Raw genomic sequence first — 16,385 nt, forward strand, 5'->3', positions numbered from 1 at the left:
TGTGTGTGTGTGTGTGTGTGTGTGTGTGTGTGCATGGAATAAAAGGCTCTCATTCGAGCACAATGATTGCTCGACCCCATTTTCAAAGGATTCCTTCGCATGATCAATAGGTCTAGTGCCTCAACCTGCTCGCCACCATGATTGGAATGAGCTATCGATAGCTAAGCTGCCACCATGTGAATGGGAGATCAATCTGAATCAAACCCCTTAGATCTATTTGCTCCAGTGAAAAAAGGAAATTGTATTAACCTTTCTCATTGCAGGGTTAGGTTTGATGAGAAAAGGATTCTACGACTATCAGGGGCCCGGCCAAGCTTTTTCGAGCCTCTCTCTCTCTCTCTCTCTCTCTCTCTCTCTCTCTCTCTCTCTATATATATATATATATATATATATATATATATATATATGTGTGTGTGTGTGTGTGTGTGTGTGTGAATTAGACACATGAGAGCATAAGACAACTAATATTCATGGCTTTTAGCCATGGCAATCGAAAAACAGTGTGTTGGCAAGAAAGCCTTGCTCCCTCTACAAATATCTGACATTGCAGCTGGAAATTAGCATAGAAGCCACTTTACCAGCTCCATCATATGACCTATTATATCTTCTTGGGCCTTCAAGAGCTAACACTTAGAGGGATGTGAAAAAATACCAGTCTCCAGAAGAACTTGTTAACAGACAGGAGAAAAATAAATTAAAGGAAAAAATAGAAGCACAATTATGTTCATTGTTGCTTTGCCAAATTTTGTCCTTGATGGTTAAAGACATTGTCTAGAATCTAATAAGAAAACTTCCAACATAAATAATTTGTAAAGAACATCTTTGACCTCCTCCCTCCCTCTGTCTATAAATTCTAGGGAAACAAAATTAAGAGCAAGATGAAAAAATCAGACTGAAACAGTTGCAAACCTTCCATGATGAACAATTACATCATCTTTCTGGGAACTAGGCCAGATATCTAGCTCAATTACTCGCACACCTCGTTGCAATGCTTTTATGATGGGCACATCGCTACAGTCACTATTTAACTGATTGCCAGTCAAATAGGAATTGTGACCAGTAAATATGTAATAGTGAGACAAAGGAGCAGTCATGTCATGATGAACCTGGAAAGCAACAAAAAGTCAAAAACATCAACATTCTTTTGTTATATAGGCAATAAAAAATTGTCAACTTCTGGAAGCAGAAATTTAAAAGATAAAACCACATAAGAAAGAAGGCAAACCAAATTTCAATAAAAAATATTACTTGAAAAAATTAGATTTAACCTTCTCTTCCACTGAAGATAATATCCCTGAATAATGCAACTTGGTATTAGTTTCAGAAAATGAGATTTGGCTTTCTAATCCACCAAATAATGCAACTGTTGTTACTTCAAAGCATAAAGCATTTGCGGTCAGAATCAGTAGACAAACACTGCAAAACAGCCCTCAAGTGGCCCTTGCCCAACACTGCCAGAATCAGTTGCCTAACACTGTAAAACAATCCTCAAGCTGTAAAACAGCTTGACTATGTTATTTTCAATGGTTATTTAATTAACTTCTAGAAAAGAATGCTATGGACAAGGTGCTTTAATCAATTTGAGATGGGATGAAGCCTTGAGGGAGTCGAAGGTGTAAGCCCTAACCTTAAAAAGACAATAACAACAACAACTACGCCTTCATCCCAAAACAATTGGGGTCAGCGATATGAACCAAAAAAGAAATTCATTTTGGGTCTTCCACATGAATCCTTTTCCTCCAATCATTTCTATCCAACGCCATGTCCTCGGTGAGGTTCAAAGCATTCATATCCTTTCCTATCATCTCCATCCAAGTCTTCCTAGGCCTACCCCGACCTCTTTTAACTAATATATTTTCCCATTTCTCCAACCTTCTAACTGGAGCATCATTAGGCCTTCGCCGAATATGTCCAAACCACCGTAAACGATTCTCTCGCATCTTATTTTCAATGGGTGCAACACCTACCTTCTTACGTATCTCTTCGTTCCGAATCTTATCTTTTATTGTATTTCCACACATCCATCTAAGCATCCGCATCTCAGCTACACTCATTTTTTGAATATGATGTCTCTTGGCAGCCCAACATTCCGTACCATAAAGTAAAGCGGGTCTAATAGTCGTCCTATAAAACTTTCCCTTCAACCGCAATGGCATTCTACGATCGCACAACACTCCAGTAGCACTTTTCCATTTCATCCACCCAACCTTTATCCTATGATTTACAACTCCATCAATTTCTCCATACTTTTGAATGATGGATCCCAAATATTTGAAATAATCATTCACCGGTATATCTTGCTCACCAAGCTTCACTACACTCCCATCACTACTTCGTTGCTTACTAAACCGACATTCCATATATTCAGTCTTACTCTTACTCAACTTAAAACCTCTAGCTTCCAATGTCTGTCTCCATAATTCTAACTTAACATTAACCCCAGCTCTAGACTCATCAATCAAAACAATATCATCAGCAAACAACATACACCACGGTACATTTTCTTGAATTGATCTCGTAAGCTCATCCATCACTATCGCAAATAGGAAAGGGCTTAAAGCAGATCCTTGATGTAACCCAACCGTTATCGGAAAATTGGTTGTCACCCCTCCACAAGTGCGGACATTGGTTACTACTCCTTCATACATATCTTTAATTATACTAATGTACTTGAGAGAAACACCTTTCTTCATCATTGTCCACCAGAGAACGTCCCTAGGTACTCTATCGTATGCCTTCTCTAAATCAATAAAAACCATATGCAAATCTTTGTTCCTCTCTCTATATCTTTCAATAAGTTGTCTAAGAAGATGTATAACTTCCATAGTTGATCTTCCAGGCATAAAACCAAATTGATTCTCCGATATCATGACAACCTTCCTCAACCTAGACTCAATCACCCTCTCCCAAAGTTTCATAGTAATAGTTTGTGCAATCTTGTATATCACCCTTATTCTTATATAAAGGCACCAAAGTACTCTTCCTCCACTCATTAGGCATCTTATTTGTTCGCCAAATCAAGTTAAAAAGATTTGTCAACCATTCTAAACCTTTCTCTCCCAAGCATTTCCAAGCCTCGATAGGTATACCATCTGGGCCAACTGCCCTTCTTGATTTCATTTTCTTCAAAGCCTCTGCAATTTCTTTCTTTTGAATCTTGCGCATGAAGTCACGATTTATCTCATGAAAAGGAATGGAGAAGTCTCCAAGATCTTGAGCATGACTATCATTAAATAGCTTATCAAAATAATCTTTCCATCTCTCCTTAATCTCCTCATCTTTGACTAAAACCCTTTGCGTTTCATCTTTGATACATCTAACCATACCCAAATCCTTTGATTTCCTATCTCTCATCTTTGCAAGCCTATAAATATCCTTCTCGCCTTCTTTGGTATCCAACTTGTCATAAACCTCCTTATATACCTTAGCCCTCGCGTTTCGAACAACTTTTTTAGCTTCCTTCTTTGCTATCATATACTTCTCCAAATTCTCATTATCACGACTCTTACTTAGATTTCTATAACACTCTCTTTTAACCTTAATAGCTAATTTGACATCCTCGTTCCACCATGATGTATCCTTACCTAGTGGTGCACCGCCTTTAGACTCACCCAATACCTCCTTAGCTACTTTTCTCATACCACCCGCTATCTTATTCCACATTGATTCTGAATCCTCCTCGAGACACCAATCAACTTCCTTAACTACCTGCTCTACAAACATTCCTTGTTTAGCTCCTTTCAGTGCCCACCACTTAATTCTAGGATCTATCCTATGTCTATCCCTTTTGCGGCATTGTCTAATTCTAAGATCTAAAATTAAGACTCTATGTTGTGTAGCTACACTTTCTCCTGGTATAACCTTACAATCGATGCAACAACCCCTATCTCTCTTTCTAAGTAGGAAAAAATCTATCTGACTCGTATTAACCCCACTTTTAAATGTTACTAGGTGAGACTCCCTCTTCCTAAACCAAGTGTTTGCTAAGATCATATCATAGGACAAACAAAAATCTAAAATCCTTTCTCCACTTTCATTTCTTTCTCCTATACCATAGCCTCCATGGATATTCTCAAATCCATCCCTACTAATGCCTACATGTCCATTAAGGTCACCGCCGATGAAAAGCTTTTCTCCATAAGATGTCTCTTGTACTACTCTGAAATGAGAATTAAAAAAGAATTCAGTTTGCAGCAAAGTTACAAGGAATTACTTCAATTTAGGATTTTTAGGGTATTTTTGCATTAGAATTCATTGATCATGGAGTTATAGTTTTGGCAAAAAACTACACAAATTGCACACCTTTCCATATTTCCCAAACCCAAGCAGCTTCACTAGTCTAAACAAAACAAGGTGCATAACCTCATTTGCAGCAAAAGTTTCATAAGGGGTATATTCATCATTTGAAGAGGTTATACCAATCCCTACAGAATATTTCAATTTTCAAAACATGCTTAATCAAAGTCATTTCATATATTACTATTTTCATCAATCTGACAGGCCAACAACCATATTTTACAGAAAACTAATTAGTCCAAAGCTTCTCAAAACAGCAAAAAAGGCCCAATGGAAATGGGTTATGACAATTAGAAGGTCAAGAATATCCCAGTCAACAGAGAATATAAGAATTTGGCATTACACATTTTATAAAAGGGCAGGGCTTTGACCAACTTGGACCTTTCATAAATGGGATTCAGAACTTTCCAACTGTCTTTCGCAAATATAGAGTGTTCTCATTGCATTTGTGGGTCCCTTGTAAAACCCACGTTTCAAAAAAAAAAATTTATTGTATTGGACCCAGGCCGGGTCCAGACCCGACCCGGGCCCGTCATCGTTAGGGTTTTAATAACCCGACTCAGGAAGAGGATTTTAAATCCTCTTCCCGAGCGCCGCACCCCCCCCCCCCCCGCGCCTGCGACCCGATAAGGGAAGCCAATCGAGGCTTCCCCGGTTTTTTCGCCCCTCGAGCTCTTTAAGAGCACTGTAGGGAGGGCGAGGGGAGGCACACCTCCCTCTCGAAACCTTCGCTCCCATCGCGCTGACCTCCTCCTTCCCTGCGCACGCCGCCGTCGCTGCGACCCACGCCGACGCCGGTCACCGCCTCCCAGATACGCCCTCTAATCCTCCCTCTTCTCCTCCCTCTTCACCCCCCCCCCTCTCTGTCACCTCGTCGGGAGGCCTGCAAGCGGCGCACGACCCCTGCCGCGGCCTCCCACCTCCCCTGTGCCTATCGGGGGCCCGACAGGTGGCCTACGGAGCCCCTGTCGTTTCCTTCTCCCTCTGGGGTTCGTCGGAGTGCCGGCAGGGGACCAATGGGCCCTGTGACACCCCCCTCTCTGTTGTGGGTGATAGGGCGACCGACGGGAGGTCGGTTGCCCCGTCACCCCCGTCCCGATCTCTCTCTCTCTCACTGTCGGCAGGGGTTGGCCCCTTGCCGCCTCTCGGCTGTCGGCAGGGACTGGGCCCTGCCACCTTGTTGTTGTCGGGGGGGGGGGGGGGGCTGGCCCCCTGCCGTCTCATGGTTGTCGGCAATGGCTCAGCCCCTGCCACTTCGATGCTGTCGGCAAGGGCTGGCCCCCTGCCGTCTCATGGCTGTCGACAAGGGCTGACCCCCTGCCGTCTCGTTGATGTCGGCAAGGGCTCAGCCCCTGCCGCCTCGCTGCTGTCGGCAAGGGCTGGACCCCCTGCCGTCTGCAGGGGCTGGCCCCCTGCCGCCTCGCTGTTTTCGATAGGGGCTCATCCCCTATCGCCCCGCTGTCATCGGCAGGCAGGGGCTCGCCCACTGTCGCTTTTCTGATTTCGGCAAACAGGGGCACACCCCTGCTGCCTCTCTCTTTTTCGATCGACAGGCCGAGGGAGATGCCCTGCCTGACTTTCTATTTCATCTGCATGATAAATAGTGTAGCGCTGATTACTCACACTTTTGCAGACTTCGCATCGAACCCCGCTCTGGCTCCGCGGCCTGAGTCTCGTGTCATCTACACCCGTAGACGCACGCAGCTCCATGACATCCCGAGGTAGGGGAAAGTCGCACGAGGATTTTGGATGAATGAAATAACATATAAGACTTATGAGATAGAATAGTTATTGTACATACCTGCTTATCTAAAGAAGTATTTAACTTATGATTGTCTGGTCAGTGTTTTTCTCGTTCTTATCCTTTTGAAATTGCATGCTTAAATGTAAACTCTATGGGTAGACTCATTCTAGCGAGAATCAAATAGTTTAATTGGCATACATGCTTATCGGTAGGATTGCTTAACTTGTGATTGTCTGTTCTGCATGCTTATTCTTTTGAAATTGCATACTTAATGTAAACTTTGTAAATAGACTCATTTCTAAAAAGAAACCCACCGAAATTACTATTGTAACCGAACCTTGAGACATGTACGGTATAAATTTTACGAGAAGTCATGGAGTACCTTGAAGTGGGCAATCAACACTTTATTGATATAGATGAGATAATGTCGGCCTCCACAAGCCAATTGCTAAAAGAACAATACATGTCATGTATGAACCAAAGGAATCATAAAACGTTAATTGTTGCCCTCTCATCGTAATCGTACCTCTAGGAAGGTACGATCGTACTTTTGGATAAGTACGTTACAATGTTTGGATGATGAGGTTGTAGCAACCTTGATGCGTCCATTTAGCACAAAGCTGAGATCACATAAATGGTGACAACTCGCCCTCACAGGCAAGATGCTCGAGTGGGTCTATTAGACCAGAGCATGTAGAATGGGACGGCGGTTAAGAAACCCCCGTCGTACCCATTCGACCTTCACGGTTCATCAAGGGAGAGGATGGATGGTACAAAAACTCTGATGAACAGGTTGTTAACAACCACCCCACGGGCAAAAGACTCGGCTTCCCCAGTCATCGGAGTTAGGGGAATTGGGATTACCATAAATTATCCTAGGTGGTAACTCCCAGGTACTTCTGCAGAAGTTGGATGCATCCATGGGCCACGAATGCCTTTGGGGATTTACTCTCTTGGTCACTGACCGTCCCCTTAGGAGCGGATTCAGTCAGCCATCCGGGTTAATGAAAACACCTGACATAATATACCCCCGGATCGGTCTCAGCTGTTTCTATGTTTCGCGTCTGTGCGTACCCACAGGCCAGTTAATATCAGAACTTAAAAAATATCTATTTGAATAGTTGCAGATGATTGAGACTTACACTACTTAAAATGCTTCAAACAATAATTCTTTGCACATATTACACTTGTTAGAATAGATTATAATTGCATTGATTGTTTAAATATAATAACTGTTTATCTCATGAATGTCCTGCTTATTTTCATTCTACTTATCTATTCGTGCACCTACTGGTTTGTTATGAAACTGACCTATTTCATGGGCAGGTGAGGAGTAGGACTTTATAGACGGTCGATGGCGTGGTGCAATATGACTCAAGATTTCTCTTCTTTCTGCTGGCGGCTTGGCTCTGAGTCTTTTTAAGTTTTTCTTTAGATTATTGAATTTTGGGAAAACGCTCATTTTGTAATAAACTGCAAATTTTTAATCTATTGCCTTATTTCCTCAATTCCTTTAAGTTGTTTATGTGAGTGATGGTTTTTCTGCTAACGTACCCAGAATTGTTGACTTGTGCTCCTTTTTAAATGTCTTCCGCTGTCGTTTTTAAAAGTAAAAACTTTAAATCTTTGAAAGGTTTTTCGATAATGTTTTCGAAATCACAAGTCGAAATTTTGGGGCGTTACATCACTTCTTAGGCACCCTCTCTTGATGCGGGGGGGGGTCCGCTTAAAACCGTACGTGCGAGTCTCCCTGCATGCGGCTCACACCATTCGAGGTGGCCCAGCATTCATTAACAACTTTGCATTTTATCTTCCTCCCAATATTACGTCAACCAATTATGATTGAAACAATTCTTATGTGATCTTTACCCCTTTTCTATATATGTAAAGGATCTTCGTATGAGGAAAACTTATGTTGAAAGGTCACAACTTTGCATTTTATCTTTCTCCCGCTATTAGGTCAACCAATTATGATTGAAACAATTCTTATGTGATCTTTACCCCTTTTCTATATATGTAAAGGATCTTTGTACGAGGAAAACTTATGTTGAAGGGGTGAGACAGAAACTTCTACATGATAAAGGAAGCGCAAGGCGGTTCTTTAGAATCTGGTCGTACAACCCTCAGTTGTTGATTTCGGAAGTCGATTCAAATAAAAAACTTGATAGTCTTTGGCATCATCAGCTTGCACATTGTGGTTTTCCATTTTTGAAGTCATTATTCAATAGTCTCTTGTCTAATGTGTCCTATGATAAAGAGTTGGTCGATGACAATTACGTGCTGGTTGTCAAATATGTAAAAGTTACCAATTCCCATTTCAAGTTTTGAATAAAAGAGCTTTCTTTCCTTTTGTCTATTCTGATGCTTGGGGGCCAGCCCTAAAGGTTTCCTTATCTTCCAGTAGATATTATGCTTTGTTCATTGATTCTTGCAGTCGATATAATTATACATAGATTTATTTCATAAAATATAAGAGTCAAGTGTTTGATATATTTTGTCAATTTCATTCCTTGTCCATAATCAATTTCCAAAGTGATGGTGGTGAGTTTTGTTCTAATGCCTTTAAGAAAAATTTGCAAAGCCATGGAATTTTTCACATGAAAACATGTCCCCCTTAAAAAAATGGGGTTGCTAAGAGAAAGGGCCGGCTCGTAGTAGAAAGTGCCATGTCCATGATGCATATGAATAGAGCGCCTTTGGGATTATGGATAGAAGCTTTTCATACAACAATTTATGTCGTTAATGGATTACCTATGAAAACTTTGGAAAATACATCGCCTATTACATGTTTAATGGCTCGAACCCGATATATGATGAATTAAGGACATGGTGATGTGTCTATTATGTTTATATTGATGAGTCCCAAAGAAATACATTCTCTCCAAAAGGCTCAATAGTAATATTGTGTATTTTTTCATGATTTTTAAATTCGAAAAATATAATTTTTTAAATTATATATTTAATTAAATTGATAAAATCATGATAAAATCATGATAAAATCATGAAAAATCAATTATTTTACAAGTGACGTCAACTAGGTCTAGGCGGGCCCAAAGCACACCGACAAGACCCAATTGAGCCAATTATAATTTGATTTTTTTTTTTGTTTTTAACCTTTAAATTCAAGCAAAATTCAAGTTAAATTCAGGTGAAATTCGAAGGCAAAATTCAATTATGTATACCGTTAGATGCATATCGAAATACTGATCGCGTTGGCGGCCTGTTTTTCCAAATTCAAATTACAGTTGTCCTGAAAATAACATTTTTCAAAAATGACCCACCTCTATTTTTGGCTTTTTTGGATCGGATCGGATCGGACTGGATCCGCTCCGTTTGATCAAAGTTAATATGGATCAGGACCCAGTCTAGGATCTGGTCCAAGTAGAATCCAGATTTGGATCCAAAATCCATCAATGGCCAATTTAAAACTTTAAATTCAACTTTAATTTAAATTTGATGAGGTAGGTAGAACTCTACCCCATAGAGACTTCCAGAGAGGAGGCGACACCCTCTGGAATATTCTTAGAGTATTATATTAAATAAAATAATTAAATAAATAAATTTTTAAATTTATCTAGAAGATAATATAGCGTTCTGCATGAAGTAGAACTCTACTTAATTAGAGTTATCTAGAGGGGACGTCACCCCCCTTCTAGATTAGATTAACTTAAAATAAAATAAAATAAGAAAATAAAAAGGTGAGAGATAAAATACAAAAAGGCCCCTCTCTAGAACTCGTGTTCTAGAGAAAGAGAGAAAGAGAGAGAGAGAGAGGAAAAATATAGAAAACCCCCAAAATCATGTGGGGAGAGAAAGAAAGAAAGAAAGAGGAAAAAAGAGAGGGAAGAAAGAAAAGAAGAGAGGGAAAAAATCAATTTTTTATACATCTATTGTTTTTCTCCGATCTTTTTCATGCTATGATCAAGGTACGGGTTTTCTCTCTAAGTTCTTACGGGAAGAAATACGTATAAACTAATTAACGTATAAGTATTAGATGAGAAAAAGGGAAATCTGGTTCAAAAGGGATATGTATATTCATAAAGTGACGATTTTATATTATTCCTTTAGGTTGTCGCTTTTATGTAGACAATGGCATATGTATTTTTTTACATAGATGTCGATTTCCTTATTCCTTGTTTGAAAATACATCATGTCGATTTTCTTGATTTGATGTGAGCATGCTATATGGGTTAATGATTTTTCCCTATTATGCATATGAATATGAATATATATAGATTAATCTTCCTGAGTTTTCATGCTCACGCAGGTTGAATATAATATGCCTAACTTCTTATGGTATTCAATTGATCGAACTCACACTCATACAACTGATTATATTTTTTTTTTTGTTAAATTTGTTTGTTTTATTAATGTTGTTGAAAATATTTCCTTATTTCAGAATCTGCTAAATATGACTTGTGAGCAAATTTGATCAGACTTGCCAATTCTTAACTTGCAGTGTTTCGCTTGTGAGCAAATCTGATCAAACTTGTCGACTCCTATTGAGTGCAAATCTGATCAGACTTGCAGTGTTTCGCATGCGAGCAAATCTGATCAGACTTGCCGACTCTTATTGGGTGCAAATCTTATTGGACTTGCAGTGTTTCACATGTGAGCAAATCTGATCAGACTTGCTGACTCTTATTGGGTGCAAATCTGATCAGACTTTTAGTGTTTCGCATGTAAGCAAATCTGATCAGACTTGTCGACTCTTATTGGGTGCAAATCTGATCAGACTTGAAGTGTTTTTGCATGTGCGCAAACTGATAAGACTTGCCGATTTCTGTGAGTGCAAATTTGATAAGATATACCCAGTGTTATGATATGCAAATTTGATCTGGTTTGCCAACTTTTATTAGTAAGCAAATCTGATCAGACTTGCCAAGTTTCACTTGTGTACAAATCTAATCAAACTTGTCGACTTTCATAGTAGGCCAGCCTGATCAAGTTTTGCAGAGTTTCATAGTATGTAAATCTGACCTGATTTGCTGAGATTCGTGAGTATATAAATCTGAACAGATTTGTCGTATACAGGTTCACATTCATTTTGGTTGCAGGCTTATGTATTTGATTACATGTTTGATTAGTTATGCATGCTCATGCATGATTGCATAGGTATGATCATATGCATGTTTAAATGTTTTGCATGGAAATTGATTATGATAATGTCTTCTGCGAACATCGATTGGCATGCGTATGCATTCAGTTTCATGTATATTTATTTGTGTGTTTGAATGTGCATTGCGAGCATGTTTTGAAACAATGAGTGTATTCACTGAAATTTTACAAAGATGCATAAATCACTTTTGAGATGTGTGAGTAGTTAGATGTGAACCACTACGGGCCACGTAGGCTAGGAGTATGTGTTGCTCCGCTTATTGTTGATTTTATTTATGCATTGTAAAATTTATTTCTGAAAATTATTGATTTTCTAAAATTAATTGCACTGTTAAATTATGTAGGTCAGGACCCAAAATTGGTTTTACATGTTGATTTGCAAAACGATTCTTGTATAAAGAACTTGAAATTATTTGAAAAAGTAAAAGAAACCAAACAGTTTAAATAATATCTTCCTTGATGTCCCTTTAATAGTGTGAGAATCTTGGATGGCAGTCATGGGATACTATGAGGATACTAAAACTTTGTATGTGATTGTACCCCAGAACCCGATATGTTAGTTCACCTCCCAACCACGGTTTTAGGGAGATTCAACCACTTTGCCTCTGAGTGATGTTGTTAACTCAGTTGTAGTTATTGGTATACCAAGAAAGTGGCGTTAGTGGATATTGATTTCCCTGATGTCCCAGCATTACATGTTGATTTCTAATATTCCGATGGATGGTGTTGATTCCAGATATCGGTCGAAGAACAAGTGTGAAACCTAGTAATAAAATAAAAATTTTGTGTTAAGCTACAACTGAGAACCTAACTTGGACTTCGAGAATTTGTGCCTATTTTGAGTATCCGCAGGTTTATAGAAAAGTAAAAATTAAACTTGTGTGCATTTAATAGGGACATGCATGCAAAAACAACTGTAACGACCCCAATCCATACCCTTTTAAAATGCAAAATATTTTTTTTTCTAAGAGTTGCGGAAACCTTCCCAGAGATCTGGGGTCCTCACAGTTTCACTTTCCATTGGATAGCCCAACCACCACAAACGAAGTTGCAATCATCATCCATATCAACCAACTAAAACTCTTTTATTAATGAGTAAGAAAATTTCAAAGACAAGGTTTTATTCAATTGAAAATAAAGCGACAACTGGAAGGAAGCAAGAAGAATTTAAGAAAGAGTCACTCTGTCCTCTGTTGAAGCCGTCAGGCTCAAGTATGACTCTCATCCATCCCCAGATGCATGTCCAACTTCACTATTCACCATATCCTGTGAAAAAACCAACAAAGTAGGGTGTCAGAACCGAAATTCTGAGCACAACTACTTCTAAAGAAACCAGATGAGAGAAAGAACATAGATGAGATTTCATGCAGTGATTTGAGTGAGTGCAGATATAAAATTTGCAACATTCAAATATCCATAACTACCAATAATTACAAATGCTCACCAGTCAAGAATAGTAAAACAGTACCATATATCAGAAACTAAATAGCCAAACCTTGCAGCATGATTTCAAGAAGTAAATCATATGCTACTACCAAATCATGTCATGATATCAAGAATGATTCAAACATGCATGATCTAATGCATAACAGAAAAATGCATGATTATGTGCAATGCATGATTCCTTTTTGTTATCTTTCATTTATGTTTCATCTTTCCATATGCATGCCCTATTAGATGCACACATCCTTAAGTTCCTCTTTTTAATTTCAGTTGTCCGCGGATACACCAAACGGGTACAAACCCCGAGGTCAAGTAGGTTCCCAGGGTAGCTTAACACACAATTTGTATTTTATTACTGGGTTCCAACTTAGCCCTCGACCGATATCAGGAAACAGCACCATCCATCGGAACATTAGACCTCCACATCTAATGTTGGGGACACAAGGGACACCCCACGCCCACATGTGTCACTTCCTTGGTACCATAAACAACAGTTGTGTCAAACACACCACTCCCGGGTAAAGTGGCGGACTCTTCCTAAAACCGTGGCCAGGAGAAACAACATCAATATCGGGTTCAGGGGACAATTTTACAGCACACGGAGTTTTTGTATCCTCACAGTCTCCCACCAAGACCAGATATCTAAGATTCTCATACTCCAGATGAGATATCCCAGAATGTATATTACACTGTTCTTATTCATTATATTTTTATTAAAGTTAATTTCTTTAAGTTTGCAACACCATATGCAAAAGTAAAGTAAAAACCCGCATCCTCCCTTGCGGAAACCCTTACGAGACTCCAGCTCGTATAAACCACTAGAACAGTGTAGTAAAGTGCCAAACCATCTTATGTAGTTCAAGTGATGCAGTTAAAAACATATGTGAAAGAAAACCAAACCCACGGCTCTCCAAACCGGTGATGGTCCATTTAGGCCATCGATGCATCGTATGCAAAAATCATAACTTGCAATATATGCAATCATACCAACATAATTCCAAATGCACATTCATTCATAACATTTTAACAATGTGCAAGAGCTTCCGCAGTCATATGCATGTGTAACCATCCATTCGTAACATGAGTTATCATCCCCACTCATGAACATAAACCGGATCTATAAACTGACATTTCGGGGTTACACACATTCATATCATGTGTGTACTTGTGCCACAACCCAAAGTTTCTCAACATAAAACAAATTTTGTCTGTCTCAGCCAGACAAACCATGCTGCCACACAGTTCTGATTAAGTACATATATTATCGTCATACATCAGTTGACGAAAAACATTTTGACTTCCAAACAAGACACATAGTCTCAAAAAGCTACAAATCATGATTTTCATCATGGAATCAACACTAACAGTTTAGTGATTGAGTAAGGCAAGATTTTTTTTTTATATAAGCTAAAAGAAAAATTGCAAATCATCTGACACTATTCACCTAATATTGTCACCTAATGATGTAGCCATACTAACACTTTCAACCCACACACACACACACACACACACACATATATATATATATATATATATATATATATATATATATATATATATATATATATATATATATATATATATATATTAAAGAATGATACATGACTGGCCATATGTCCTGATAAAACCGAACCATCATCTTTCTGCCATTTATAATCCAATAGCTAATAAAGGAAACGCAGGAGACACTCACTAGCATACAAGTATTTTTTTTTTTTTACTTAAACAATCATAGCTCAGTCACAGAATGAGTTCGGTCTTGTACTCAACCGAAAGAAACTCCTTGTATTCTTGAGTACTCCACAGAAACTGAATACATTCAATGTTTTTAACACCAAAATTTCTCAGTTTATAATTAAGCTTAATCTATATTCACTACTGCTAATAACTATGCTGCAGTACTGTAGACTTTAACATGTATGCCAACTTCCAAAACAAGTCTCAAGTATATTTATATTGATTTTCACCAGCTTATCTAGGCATATCAAAAGTGATTATACAACACAACTCAGGGTTGCGTTCAAGGACTAATGCATTCAGCCAGATTGTGACTTGATAATATATGATTGGCGGGCTATGTTCTGGATCTAGACATATACCACCAATCTGTCTTTATCACACCAACAAAAACATTTCATAAATAAATTCAAAACAAGCATGTGAGTTCCATTCATGCATATTAGTCTCTGGATCGGACTCGAAACCATAAAGTTGCAGTTCATTATATACCATCACGATTTCAGCTAACATGATTCTAAAACAGACAGATATACTCACATATTTTTACTTGGTAAAAGATATATAATAACAAAGAATCCATTATGTTAAATTGCAAAACTTTAGATTTACACGGGCCAGAGAGTTCTCATTTAAAGTCCCACTTAGCAAACAATCAGTTTTTTTTTTCTTTTGAGCAGAGTAGCATAGTGACAAATATGCAGTAAGGTCTTACTGCTATTCTGGGTTTGGGATTTCACCCAGAACGATATCCCCAAACAGAATTTAACATGTATCATGCCTCAATTCCAAATCAAGAAAACCCAAATCGGGTTGATTTGGGAACTCGGCAGGTTAGGGTTATAAAAAAAAACATCATTTAAGAACCTCCATATTCAGATTTCCCCTTCTTGCATAAAAATAAGAAACCCCCAAATCGCACATCTAGGGTTTAACAGAATTTTCTTCCCCTTTTTTTTCTTTATTTTTTTGAAAATAGGGAATACCTCCATCGACAGCCTTCCCTGGATGCTCCCCTCAAACCCCTCACACGGGATCGAACCCATGTTCGATCCCTCACCCAAATTCGTTAGAAGCACCGTACCTCTTGAAGAATTTTTCGCCGATCTTTCCGACGATCGGAAGCTGCAGATGTGAGTACGGGGCTGCGGTGTCGCTCTTCTTCACTACCGTGGAGAAGGGTGCTCGCTGGAGCTGCGGTGGCTGTGGGTTGCCGGAGGTTTTCCGGCGTGCCCTATTCCTCCGATGTGCACACAGACAAAGAGAGAGATCGAGTGAAGAGGAAAACCCCCTCTTCTCCACTCCTTTTATCGGCCCCCTCCACGCCGAGATGGGGGGGGGGGGTTGGTTACGCCTTGCGTAACCCCCCTCCTGCCCCCCTTTCTTTTCCTGTTAGGGTTTTATCAGGCAACCCTTATCGGGTTGCCCCTTATCTTTTAAAAAGGCCGCTACAGGGGCACGGCTCGGGTCCGGACCCGAGACCCGTAACCCGGCCCCGATCGATATGGATCCACAAGTTGGATCCAAATGGATCCAACTGTGGATCCTCGGATAAATTTTAAAAACTTAAAATTCTATTCATTTATTGTTATTATTATTATTAAATCGGGATTTAAATCAATTAATCCTAATTACCCCCTTTATGTGTCCTAGATCCGAAATATGGATCTAGGCCCAATTTGAATTATTTTATAATAAAAATTTCGGGTTTTACAACAACTCTGATAAATAACTTAATAAGTTATTTATGCATGCATTGAATCATGCATATTTAATGTTCAACATTAGTTCATGCATTCATGCTTATTTTGTTTCGCATGATATTTGTTATTGCATGATATTTGGTTAAATACTTGAATGGTAAGTTGAATGTGATAATTGTTTAATTGTGATATTCCTCTGAAATTTATGCATAAATTTGGTTTATGCTATTTCCTTTACTGTTTGAATTTTTAGACAAATTCGTACAAAGGACTTTGGTTCTTACCAATTTTTTTAAAACTATTTTACAAGCTCGGATGTTCAATGATATCCTCACTAGCTGGCT

At 38.9% G+C, this 16,385-nt stretch overlaps 1 protein-coding gene across 1 annotated transcript in view; it reads right to left on the minus strand.

Moving 5' to 3' along the window:
* Positions 1–16,385, minus strand: part of LOC149839593 (phosphoinositide phospholipase C 2-like) — an 84,832-nt gene that overhangs the window by 65,399 nt on the left and 3,048 nt on the right. Inside the window, exon 2 of the mRNA XM_090002658.1 lies at positions 910–1,106. Coding sequence (XP_089858784.1) covers positions 910–1,106 — 197 coding nt within the window. The remainder of the gene's footprint in view (positions 1–909; positions 1,107–16,385) is intronic.

Source organism: Nuphar pumila, chromosome 4 (assembly GCF_984573655.1).
Source record: "Nuphar pumila chromosome 4, dmNupPumi1.hap1.1, whole genome shotgun sequence".
In the NCBI taxonomy this organism is placed as follows: Eukaryota; Viridiplantae; Streptophyta; class Magnoliopsida; order Nymphaeales; family Nymphaeaceae; genus Nuphar; species Nuphar pumila.